We start from the raw sequence: 13171 nt of genomic DNA, 5'->3' as shown, positions 1-13171 counted from the left end.
TCACAGAGGTAGGCAGGTAGCAAAATGTACCAGTATTATTATGCAATGGTGCTCTAAAAGTTCAATTAAATTTGAAGAATTTTTGTTGGACCCATATTTGTTATGTGATTCAGTTATAGTAGAAAAGAAAATAAGCATGTATGTGCCATATCAAGTCGTGACCTCATTAACACATGAACTGATCTGAATACATTGAATAGGCCATTGTGAGACTCCACTCCTTCAAAGAGACACATGGATCAGTAGGATTTGTATGGGTAGGTGATGATGATTTAATGCGTCGTCTTTATTTTGTAGGTCATTGCCAAGACAGCCAGGTCCCGGGCTAAGCCCAGAATCCTATGTCTACAACTTGCTATATGAAGTTCCAGTGCCCCTACTTGGACAGGCGTTACGACTCTATGTACCACCAGCAGAGCCTCATCTTGATCCTATACCAGTAGTAAGTCATATCTAACTTTCAAATTGAAGTATTCAAAACAAGCAAAATTGGTATATAATATTTGGCATTCGATATATTTTATAAGTTTCCTTTTATACAAGTACTTGAAATACTCATAAAATAGCAACATGCTTAAAAAATATACATAATATTGTTTTCTACAGGTGATAAGAATGCCAAATCCACCGGAAGAGTTACCTCTGCTCGATTATCCGTTGCGCGTAATGTTTAGCACTTTGGGTGTTGAGTGCGTTGTTCAGTTATTTACTTGCGTTCTTTTAGAGCACCAAGTTTTACTTCGGTCTAGTGGTAAGCAATATTCTCTCTCTAAAACATTTCCATCTATAATTTAATAAGCTACCTCATAATGTATAAAAATACTTTATTTTTTAGATTTTACAAAATGTAAAAATTTCCGCAGTGTGATTAATTATCTTCATTTTTGAAACTACTAGCACAATACATGTAATCATATAACTAACTTTATTTAATGTTATTGTTATTATACTTTACACAGAATATTCGCAACTAGTGCATTTTAATCTTGATATGAACTACCTACGCCTATTCCGTAATTTGTAGAAAATTAGAGTGCAACTAATAATATTATAATACGAATCTAGCCAAACGCTGATTTTGTAACATAAGTATATGAGTGTAAAGTTTCCATTCCATTGTTACAGATTATAACAAATTGATGTTAGTAGCGGAATGCATTATCTCTCTTTTACTACCTTTCACATGGGCTCATGTCTATGTACCTATTCTACCGGCGCCATTGTACCATTTTCTCGACGCGCCGGTACCTTTCGTCATGGGTAAGAAACAATAGGGCGAAATGAGAAAGACTATTCTTAATTGTGACCGTAATTTTATGCCTGAACTCATTTTAAGCGCAGTGACGAACTTTTACTCGGATATATTTACTTGTTTTCTGTTTTCGTTATGTTTCTTTACGATCGGAAATACAATTTGCATGGTTATAAAATTACAAAAATACACCTATATTCCGATAATAATATAACGTAATATGTATTATTATTGCAATAATAATACAATATGTCTATTTTTTGCTATAAATAGTAATACATTATCTTGTTTATCTTTATCTTTATTGCAATAAACTTTGTGCAATAGACTTGATGAAGATTTCAAAGATCTTAAAAGTTTAAGAAGGTAACAAGTTCAGTGTTGAGGCTACATTCTCTCGTACTCTGAGCCTCAAATAGACAAAATTTTTTAGCAACTTGTCACCATTTCAGGATTTCATTCAGTCATAAATTCTTCTGCTTCCTTGGATGTTTTAACCAGCGGTACTGTTACAAATGTAGCAATTTACGTGAACATGGAAGATATTGGACCTACTTGGCCTGTTTTACCGAATACGGTTTCATTTGAAATATCTTAACTTGATTGCAGTGGAGTTTGTACCTCAAAGTAAAATGTTAACTCTAATTATCATGAATATTTATGTTGGAAGTTTTTATTTTGCAATATCACGATTAACCACTAATCATAGCTACATTTATCGATATTCAGGTCTCCACAGCGACAGTGCAGCTCTCAGTTTAACCCCTAACGGCCCTCGAAGCGTCGTCCTCGGCTCAGAAGCAGCATTGTGCTTGGTTGATATCGACAAGCCGGATATTCAACTGCCAGAAGAATTACCTATATTCCCTCATCGAACCCCTTTGATTGAAGAACTTAATCACATTTTGGATAAACATCAGGTAATCTAATATGAAACATAATCTTTATAAAATTATATGTATAACTAAGTTATGCCAAGCAGTAAAATAAGCTTTATGGCGTTCCCGTTTTGAAGGATAAGGGTGCTGGTTAAATTACAGGCACAAGGGACTTGTCAACTTATGTGTCAGGGTGACGGGCGCAGGAACAGTCTCTCTCAGATCTTTGCGATTTAAAGTTCGTGAGTGGCACTGGAACTGCTATGGACACGCGTGTCGCTTATCATCAGGCGCACGACTTGTTCGTACCATTACTTGATATTATTAAAAATGTGAACTCTATAACAATCGGGTAATGTTGATGATGTCAGAGATCATCAAAATTCTGTGTATCATCAAAATACTGAAATTGAATGAAAATGCGGCATAGTAAGCACGATTAACACACTTTCCTATCTTTCTTGCATTTATAGTTTCGCCATATTTCCCAGAGTGTTCTAAATGAAAAACGCCAAGTCACCATTTTAACGAAGCAAAATGCAATGTAGATTTATATATTATATTTCTTTAAACTTATAGATTCAAAGACCTGAAACAGAACCAACTAAACTGGGTGTACCAATAAACGGCAGCTCCTACAAACCCATGAATGACAGCATGAGCAGTAGCTGTACCTTGCCATCAGGTATGCACATATTTTAACCCAACTATTTTACAAAGAGGATAAGTTAAGCTTTCGGGGAGTATATAATATATTTATGTAAGTATTGTATATTTCTTTGGCTGTTTCTGTGGTCAAATAATTCAATGGATTTGGATGTACGAGGTTTGAGCTATTCCAACGTAGTACATCATATTATATAAAAACATAATCTATTATATAATAAATCTAATAATAAACTATGTACAAATTAATCACACATTATATCGATAAATATTTCATACTTAATAACAAATAAATAAACACTATAGTACTTGATTATGAATACAAAGATCGAACACACTGAAAAATTTCGTCGACTCGATAGGACCGGAACCCAGGTTCACGCTGCATCGTAGCATTGCTCTTACCAACTGAGGTACGGGTCCAGTTGCTGAGCTATCGAACACGACAACTGTATCAATCCGTCGCTACTCCCCTGCCGTCTAAGTTAATCATTGGCGACATGACCATACACTATCGATACATCGTTTCGATCAGTTTGGAAGGATGGATCATGATGACAAATCGTCGTGTACGTGTGGGGCTTTTAAGGGTTGATACCACAGAACAATAAATACAGTAGAAGTGGTTAATTAGAGTCAGACGCGTGCCAACTATAGTCCTCGAATGACCCACTTGAGCTCAGTCCGATATTTTCGTTTTGATACCATACAAATTTCATTCCGTAATTTGTAGAAAATGAAGAAGAGAGAAGGTTGTGTCATTCCTTCGCGCAAATTCTCTAACGTCGTAGAAAAATGCCTAATTGTGCTGTTTTGGAGTGCAAAAATTATAGCTGCACCGAAAATATTACGTAATAGTATTTCAAATAATCGGAGTCTTAATAAATTTTAAATGTTCTGATTATCTATTCGATTTAATGTTAATCGTTCGTTGGAGTCCAGCTACTGGCCGCAACATGGCAGCATGTTGAATAAAATTTCAATACAAAGTCAAAACGTGACTTGCAATAAAGGTATTGGACTTTCAACGATATACTGACTGGGTAAAGCTTAATTTACATTAACAATCCAGAATATGTTACATCTTTTTAAATTAGAAAGTATGACCAATCATTATCAAGATTTCATAGTGTTTATTATTTTGTTTGTGTGCGTTTTGACGGCATCGGTTCCGATAGTAATCGAGGCTTATGGCACTTCAACATTTTTTTTTTCCGTGGTTGATACAGATTTTATTTGAATTTTAGGGGGTCTACGAAGAAAACATTCTTTCCACGACGTACTCGATTGGGACGAGAGCAGGCCACTGAACGCATCACCACCGGGCTCACCTACACGACGAGCAGCGCCGCGTCGCCTCGACGCTTTGCAGAGAATCGTTGATATTGTCAAACGAACAGGTAAACGTGTCACAACACAGGTACTTTAATATAGTTTGTTACAAGTTTTCCAAATGTCTGTACAACGCCGTAAGAGAGTAAACAATACAGAGTGTAACCTTTAAGTGTGTCCAGGCGATTATTCTGTAAATATAAAAGATATCAAAAACCTTTAAACTGTTTTCGAAATTACATTAATGAGTAAAACGACATCAATAAAGTTTTGAAATTATAATACTAGAAACTTAAACGCTCCCTTACATTCAATATGACATTCGTCGAGAGGCCTTAGTTGACCTACTTTAAGAGGTAACAATAAGTTTACAAATAACGAAAGTGCTATAAATAACGTAATAAAACTTTTAATTGAATGAAAACAAAGTGATGTTTATTTTTCAGGAAGTACGAAATTTTGTATTCAAATCAGTTATTCGAAACTGAAGCCTCTCTACGAATGTCATATTAAATGTATGGGAGTGTTTAAAGTTAAAGTTTTGGATATTTCTAATTTTATTTAAAAAAGTTATTGACGTCGTTTTACTCATTAGGTAACGTACTTTTGATATTAGTTTAAAGGTAAACACCTTAATATCTCTTATATCTACGGAATAATCGCATGGCCACCATGTGGGACATCGTATTGGCCCATTATCTACTACTTGTCAACGTCTAGTGATGGCGTAAAGAGATCTAAAACGGTCAGTAAATCTTTTATGCACCCAGGCATACATTAAATATCTATATTTTTGTTTGGTACAGGATACTCAAATTAACTAACAATTTTAATATTTTTCATAGGTAATAACTATTTTTGCAGGAGTAAACATAGACGATGTAGATGCAGAAACAGTAATGCCGACTACTAAAAAGAAAATTCTAAACGACGAGGAACAGTACGCTGAAGATATTCGCTTCAACGTTGCCATCCGCGAAACGTTTCTCAACCGCTTCGTTCATATTTTTCTTATGTATGAGAATTTTGTCATCATGCCTGACCAGGTAATTATTAGAGCGTGTGTCATTTGTGTACAAAACCTTCGTGATAATTTGTTTTGATACCGAATTTTCTTATTACTTATTGGCTCTGCCTGTTTTAGATTTCGCCAGTTCCGTGTTTTCCGCTTAGTAATTGTAGAGGCTTGCAGGGTTACTGGTACAATGTGACAAAAAGTATTAGGTTTCGTGATAGATTTTTAATTTTGATGATGCAGAACTGTTATTTTGAAAAGAACATGTACAATATAAGTACATGAAAAGCGTCTCTGAACAAAATGTCGTGCACTTAACATATGTCTCCTTCTCATTTAAAAGCCCTGCTCTTGTACCGACAATGCGTGTCCTTTAAATAACATGACAAAAATTAATATCCTTGTCCCTTTTTAGGGTCGCGATTCCTGGCTAACTGCTCGTGAATCAATGGTGAACTTCGATAAGGCGTCTTTCCTCTCGGACCAGCCGCAGCGCCACCGACCATTTCTGTCTCGCTTCCTAGAGACGCAGATGTTCGCCACTCTCATTGATAACAAAATTATGACCAACTGGGGTGAATACGACGCGAACCTGCAAGTATTCGAGCATCGAATAAAATCTGTCAGGTATGTAATATCCACATCGCCTTAATCGTACGCGTGTCATTCATTTAATTTAGAAGACTGATTAATCCGCACGGTGTTCAATCTAACGATCAATAATCGCCCAAGCAAGCAAAGCGATACCATTTAACACGGATAACAGCCTAATCTTGCACGAACTGCAATGGGATTCCCGGGATAGATCATAAGACTAAATAATGCTGTACATAGATTTGGAAATGCGTTAACAAACTGCCGGCGTGTGACTTTGAGAGAAGGTTTTGTGTAAAATAGAGGTCGAGTCTATGAGGTGGATTATTTAGTCTTATGGTGTGGTTGCAGGCGGCGGTTGGGCGAGGGAGGGCTAGCCACGCGCGGGTACAGCGTGTGGGCGGGGCTGGCGGGGGGCGGGGGCTCTGCGGGCGCGGAGCTGGAGGTGGGCGCGCCCGGCGAGCGTCTGCCGCACCGCGCCGCGTACTACCGCGCCTTCCCCGCGCGCCTCGACGCCAACGCGCTGGCTCCCCCACCCGCCAACGACCGCAGGTGCGACACGACACTCCGCTAGGCACGGACGCTGCGGCAGCCGCGGGAGAGAATACGGCATATCTCATCCAGTGCCTCTATAGGTGCCTACAGATTGGCTCAATTTTTTCACGATCGATATCGTATTTTTTAACCGACTTCAAAAAAGGAAGATGAATGTTCTCAATTCGACTGTTTTTTCTTTTGTATGTATGTTTCGCGATAACTCCGGCATTTGTAACCGGATTTTGATGATTCTTTCCTTTGTTGGAAACAGGGTACTTCAGTAGTGGTCCCATTTAAATTTGAAGAAAAAATTCTACCTCTAAGGTAAACTAGGGATGAATCTGGGTTCGCGCACTTTCCGGTAACCGATGTCAATAAAACTTGGCAAATAGATGTAATTCCACGAACGTTTGAGGTCGGGTTTTTTTTTTAGTGCTCTGTGCTGAGATTATTGTAGAGCGACATGTGACGATTGTCAAAAAATCGAGCAAATCTGTAGACACCTTAAGTTTCGCAAGAGCAAATGATATTCGTTGATAAGAAATAGACAGAGCTATTTTCTAATAGCATTTTGAAATGTTCAATTGTCACAAAGTTTTCGAACGAAGTTTTGAAACGTTCGAATCGTACTAAGTTCTCGAACGCGGTTCGTCCGGCACATAGTGTCGATGTCCGTATTTGCATGTCGCCGTAGGGCGCCGCGCACCGAGATAACATTATCTTTTTAGCTATAGCAGCGTATACGTTTAGTGTAGTACAATAAAATTACTAATTATTTACCGCTATTGCTGCACTTCTACATTGTACAGCAAGCATTTGTATTTTAAATAGAGTCAACTGTCTTGATCATTCTGAATACGAGGTCAGTACGTACTACTGTACTGCCGTCAGCTAACTAAAATGCGGCTAAGTGACAAAATATTTTTTTGAGATATTATAAAAACCATATAATAACCAATATTAATGACCAATTTTAAATTGTTTACTGATATTTCAGCTATGCATCGTTAGGGTAAGTTCCGATAAGTCACACACGTTAACTAATTTTAACTGTTTTTAAAAGAGAATTTTGTGCTCTATTTTTTGCTATTTAAAACGGTTATTTGACCATTTGTCACTTAGTCGCGTTTTAGTTAGTGTACGGCAGTGTGAGTGCTCTATCTTATACTCTCGATCCATAATTTTACCTAAATCTTAGTCTTTTAGCGTAGGACAACGCTTTAGGCCAATTATCGTCTACCTTGGTGTGCGAGGAGAACGAACGTGACCAGTCATGAACGTTTCTCTCGAGCGGTCTCGACCACTGATAAAAAAACAATGGAAGTGCATTAAGCCTCATTAGAACCAGAACCGATGTCGCCAAAACTCACACATTCTTAATTTCAAATTAAACGCTACAAAATCTTGATATTGATTGGTCGTAGTTTCAAATTTAAAAAGAAATAACAAATTCTGGATTGTTCATATAATTCAAACTACCCTGCCCTGTTGGTATATCGTTGAAAGGTCAATACTATCCATACCTATATTGCAAGTTGCGATGTTTTAATATTATATTGAATCAATAATCAATGTGCTGCCGTCTAGCGTTTAATTGCTGACCGACGACGAATGGAGTTATTAATTTAGTTCCCCAAAATAGAAGCTACCATAATATTGCAGGGTTATAAGCTTTACTTACGTTTCTTATAACAAAATAATTATTTCCTTAAATTAAAAAAAAAAAAAAAGATTTTCGATGATATGAAATACCACCAAGGGTAATATTTTTGGTGCGGCTATCATTTTTGCACTCCAAAGCAGCAAAATACGGCATTTTTCCAGGATTTTAGAGAATTTGCACGAAAGAATGACACAACCATACCAAATACAAAGCGAAAGTGGCGGACCTAGCGCAAATAAGTCTTTCGAGACCTATAGTTGACACGCGTCAGACGCTAACTAACCACTTCTACTGTATTTATTGTTTTGTGACCTCGACCAATAGTGAACCACCGTGATTAATTTATACCAACATTAGAGTGGCACCAATTTATTGGTCGAAGTCTTGAAGTGATACCTAAGGGTACAAAGTAAAAGATCTCGTATTCTTACCTCGTGTTCTATGCGATCTAAATATTATTGGCGTATTTTGTATTTTCCACTTCTTCTTCGGGGTTTTAAGGAACGTAAATGCTCTTATAATTAAATGAATTTTGACTATACTTGTTCCTTATAGTTAATATTGTATAGTCCCAATAGGACTTTGATTGTTAACTCGGTGAGCTTTTTAGTTGTTTGTTCTTTATCTACTGCAATAAAACAAATAACTAAAAATGAACAAAGCCCGCTTTTTGTGATAGCATGCGATTATTTCGCCTGAGTTTTGTGGTTAGTAATTGTTTATTAGCCAATTGGCACTACCGTGTAGTGTATGTTTAAATTATACAGATGTCTTTATAATAACTGTGATTGCTTCTCTATATTTTTTTCTGCAACTCCGAGCCAAATATGATTTGGTAGCTATTTAGTATATTATGAATAAGAATCTCAAATGTAGTGCATTAGAGAAATTCTATTTATCATATGTTTTTTAGTTTAAAATTTTATTAAAATAATCATTGATATTTTAGTTTAAACCCTATTTAGTGATCATATTTTAGCGACAAAAAATTCATTTCGAGTCTTCCTTGATTTACAAATAACATTGTAGTGCATGATTGAATTGTGATGTTTCATTAAAAATATTACTCGTGAGATTTTATTGAAATATAATTGGGCATGCGATGCATGATTAGCTCAGTTTTGTCGAATTTATTAATATTGTTATCGATTTACTTCCCAACCTGTGGTCTACTCACTGTAGATAGGTAAGTTCTTGACGTCATTATCTTGATATTGTGTCCGAATTAAAAAAGCTTAAATAGGATTATTAGAAACAAAATGAAATGCACATTTTCTAGTGTTATTGACATCGCTAGGAGACTGCGCGCATTCTAATTAACTTTATTGCATGCAGTCATTGACCTATAGGTCAATGCATGCACTATAAACTAGGTAGTTTCGTACTACGGATAGATCGTTTCATGTAATTGTGAAATTAAAAATAAAATTTTATTATTTCGCAAAACGCGTTGGTTTCTTTTTTATTTTGATTTATTTTTTATTTTCTAGTTCTAAGTGTAGTTAATCCAGTTAATGTTGTTCTTATATGCGGACTATTTGAAACAACTAATGCAATTGTATCTCGTTGTAATCAAATAATTTATAATATTTATTTATGTAAATAATTTCTGAAACTTTAAAATAAACATGTTGACTTAAAACTTTGTGTATTTTAAATGACATTACCTTTTCCTCTACTGTAATCTCTGCACTTAGTTTAGACGCAGACGTCTATTGTGGTCTCCTATACGTTGCTATGCTTCTGGCTTTGTGTGCTTGCTTTTTTATTGTGTTGTGTTTTGTTGCATGATATTAATTAATGTTTAGTTTGTATCTGTATCTTGAAGTGTAAGTACTAGGTGCACAAAACTTTTTGACGATAAAAACGTCTTACAAATACCATTCATTTGCTTAGATGTATAACAACACTCTGTGTTAACTTGACAACTGTAGACAAATTGTAGAAACATATTCTTTCACATAACTCTGTTACATTTTACCATAAGCTATTTTGCGGTCTTGATTAGTTAAGTAAAAAAAGAATTAGTTTCATTTAAAAACGTTCATTATAATAGCAATAGTTAATAAACGATAATGTTTATAAATAATTAATAGAACAAGCTAAAGCACATGACATTTAACTCGATCAACATACATTTCAATAGTAAAATGCAAAATAGCATAAAGCAAAAAATCACCTTGCTTTTCAGAACCAACAGTCTGAAGCGCATAAAGAACGCGAAATGGCAAGTGAAAGATTGTCCGCCAGAATTACTACTTGGTGATATTACCAGGAGATTGTCCACAGAAGTAACGCCGGCCGCTATTGCTCAAAATAACAGGACTTTTGTTGAAAAACTGCTCAAGGTAATTTTTAAGCGCGCTACGCAGATATTCTTTTTTTTTATGTAATATCAAGTGACGGGACGAACAAGTCGTACGCCTGATAGTAAGCTACACGCCTGTCCATAAAGATATGAGAGGCACTGCCGTTGCGCCCGTCACCCTGAGACATAAGTAGACGAGTCCCATATGCTTGGAATTTCACCAGCACCCTTACCCGTCAAAATCGGAACACAGTAATGCTGACATTACTGCTTGGCGGCAGAAATAAGTAATGTGGCAGTACTTCCCTGGACGAACTCTATCACAAGGAGCTCTACTACTACTACTACTCCTACTAACTGCTCTTTTTTACGAGCAATAAAACTCTCGACGTAAATTTTAAACGCTCGACTTAGTTAGACGGTCGGCGGTTATACTTACCTTTTGTTGAAGAATCATATCGTGTTTCTGTACATAAAACCATTATAGGTAAGGATACAAATTAAAAACCTCTTTTTTAAAATAATTTAACTATAGTAGAAGTGGTAGTCCTATTTTATTGTTCACAAAAACCACAAAATCATAATATATTAACGTTAAGTGCTTAGTTTTTTTTATTATTAATTATCCAGGAATGTAAAACCAAAACAAAACGAATGCTACTTGAGAAAATGGGTACAGAAGAAACAGATCTAGGTTTTGGAACAGAAGTGTCAATAACAGGAGTTGAAGAAAGTACTATGATTGCCTCTCTATGTGACTTGCTGGAGAGGTTATGGTCTCATGGGCTACAGCATAAGATGGGTAAATCAGCGTTGTGGATGCATTTGACGAACTATCAAGAATTGGAACAATGCAGTAATTCTACAAAACCCATTGATCCGAACTATCTTACTCCTGGTACGTTGTTTTCAATTGTTGCAATAGATGCTACCCCCAAATTTACACACGCAATCTTTTCTGCTTCTATGCTATTTTTAAGCACTTATTTTTGAACAAATATTTTCGAAGTACACTAACTATCGTATCACAAGTTATTTAATTTATAACTCTTCATGAAACATGCAGCTTTGGCCTGGTGTGTGTTACGGAAACGTCTAGATTGTAAGTAATTTATATTTCATGTTTTTTAAATAATATTTATCTAAATTTCAAAACGGTAGCTAAATTCTTTTTTAATAGAAGGATCTGTGGTCTTTATATTAAGTTGACTATTGTATAATTACTAAGTTATTTATTTATTAACAAGTAATTGAATTACTAATAAATATGTATGCCGAATTACGACCCTAATTTTTAAAAAATATGTAGATCGTAATTCGACATATTTATTCATTTGCAAACTTAACAGCTTTTTAAATTTGATTTATATTCTTAAAAAATACAAACTTATTTAGCCATTTACAAAGTTTGTCATTAAAAATTCATGTTACTTTACACTAAAATTCAAGTAAAATAATGCTAAAGTGAAGCTACTGACAGACAATGTTTCAATCATCTAATAACAAGAAAATCCAGCAATATAAATACAATATCATGTCCAGCACATATCATTGCATATTAACATCAATTCGTGGAAAAGGCACCCTAAACGAGTAAAAACCAACTGTATTATAGAGTACAGAGTGCACTTTTGGTGTCGGAGATCCGCTTGGGGCCAATAGCTAAAAGGTTTTTATCGTTTGAAGTCAAAATTACATTTTTTTTAAATAATACCAAGTAACGGGACGGACAAGTCGTGCGCCTGGTGGTGAGCGACACGCCTATCCATAACAGTTGGAGTGCCACTCAAAGCTTTAAATCGCAAAGATCTTATGGGCATTGCCACTGCACCCGTCACCCTGAAAGATAAGTTGACAAGTCTCGTGTGCCTGTAATTTCACCAGCACCCTTCTAAACAGGAACGCAGTAATGCTAACATTACTGCTTGGTGGCACAAATAGAAAAAGGTGGCAGTACTTCCCTGGACGAACTCTTTCACAAGGAATTCTACTGTTACTAAAAAATAAATGTAAATATAAATATAAAATTGTCGTTTATTGAATAACGTATTGTACAAGTTAAAACAACTATAAAAAAGCTAGAAGTCGCCCAACGAACAATTTTAAAGGTCTCAACATTCCGGCCCTACTTATTCTCAACGTCTAAACTCTATGAAGAATGTAAAGTTCTGTCAGTACGCCAGTTATTCATCGCAAGTAGTATACTTAAAAAACACTCTCTTTTGACGTATGATCCCAACTTCTCACAAAATAAGAGAATAGATGACCTTGTCTGTGCAAGTAAGATATTTAAAACATCATTTGCCAAAAGATTTTTTGTTTTTCTAGGTTCGTACCTATATAACAAATGCAACGCAGTAAATAAAATATATGCATTAAATAGATACAATTGTAAAAAAATAGTAACTAATTGGCTCTTAAACCTGAATTATGTAGATACTGAAAATCTTTTTGATGTAATTTCTTAGTTGATGTGATATAATATATGAATAGGTTTCCAGAATAGTGGATGGCAGTTTTTGTTGCTAAATCCGATCCCAAGTTATTTTTGAACGTAGGGCTATCTGGTGCCTAATTGTAATCGGTGCGTTTTGTCATTTTTTATTTCACTAGTAATTTTTGATGCTATAAATATCTAAGTTGCAGAGTCAAACAAAATAATAATGTTAGAATAAAAGTAAAGTTTAACAGTCAATGTTCGAACTCTTATATTTTTTCTCATCTCACCAAACACGTCCACCGTTCATGAACTCGTAAAATTAATCATCTGAACCTACGCAGGTCGCACATTCACTCTAATATGTATCCACATTTACAAGCACTTCGCATATCACTTGCACTTTCACACACATCACAAACAATTACACACACATCACATGCACTTTCGCACACATCACACGCATTTCCACACACACCACATGCACTT

The 13171-nt window shown here is 35.5% G+C and overlaps 1 protein-coding gene across 4 annotated transcripts in view; it reads left to right on the top strand.

Moving 5' to 3' along the window:
* Positions 1-13171, top strand: part of LOC113235031 (DENN domain-containing protein 5A) — a 34423-nt gene that overhangs the window by 4144 nt on the left and 17108 nt on the right. For 2 of the 4 annotated variants that reach the window (XM_026470554.1, XM_026470556.1), the window contains exons 5-15: positions 298-442; positions 607-751; positions 1126-1260; positions 1982-2172; positions 2710-2815; positions 4044-4196; positions 4993-5174; positions 5559-5770; positions 10129-10285; positions 10876-11143; positions 11312-11347. In XM_026470554.1, coding sequence (XP_026326339.1) covers positions 298-442; positions 607-751; positions 1126-1260; positions 1982-2172; positions 2710-2815; positions 4044-4196; positions 4993-5174; positions 5559-5770; positions 10129-10285; positions 10876-11143; positions 11312-11347 — 1730 coding nt within the window. Of the gene's footprint in view, positions 1-297; positions 443-606; positions 752-1125; positions 1261-1981; positions 2173-2709; positions 2816-4043; positions 4197-4992; positions 5175-5558; positions 5771-6088; positions 6290-10128; positions 10286-10875; positions 11144-11311; positions 11348-13171 lie in introns of all 4 variants that reach the window. The other 2 variants (XM_026470558.1, XM_026470555.1) reach the window with 2 other exon arrangements.

This window comes from Hyposmocoma kahamanoa, unplaced genomic scaffold (assembly GCF_003589595.1).
Source record: "Hyposmocoma kahamanoa isolate Upper Pololo Valley unplaced genomic scaffold, ASM358959v1 87, whole genome shotgun sequence".
NCBI classification, from domain to species: Eukaryota; Metazoa; Arthropoda; class Insecta; order Lepidoptera; family Cosmopterigidae; genus Hyposmocoma; species Hyposmocoma kahamanoa.
Note: the sequence above shows the minus strand (reverse complement) of the source record. Positions and strands in the feature narration are given on the sequence as shown.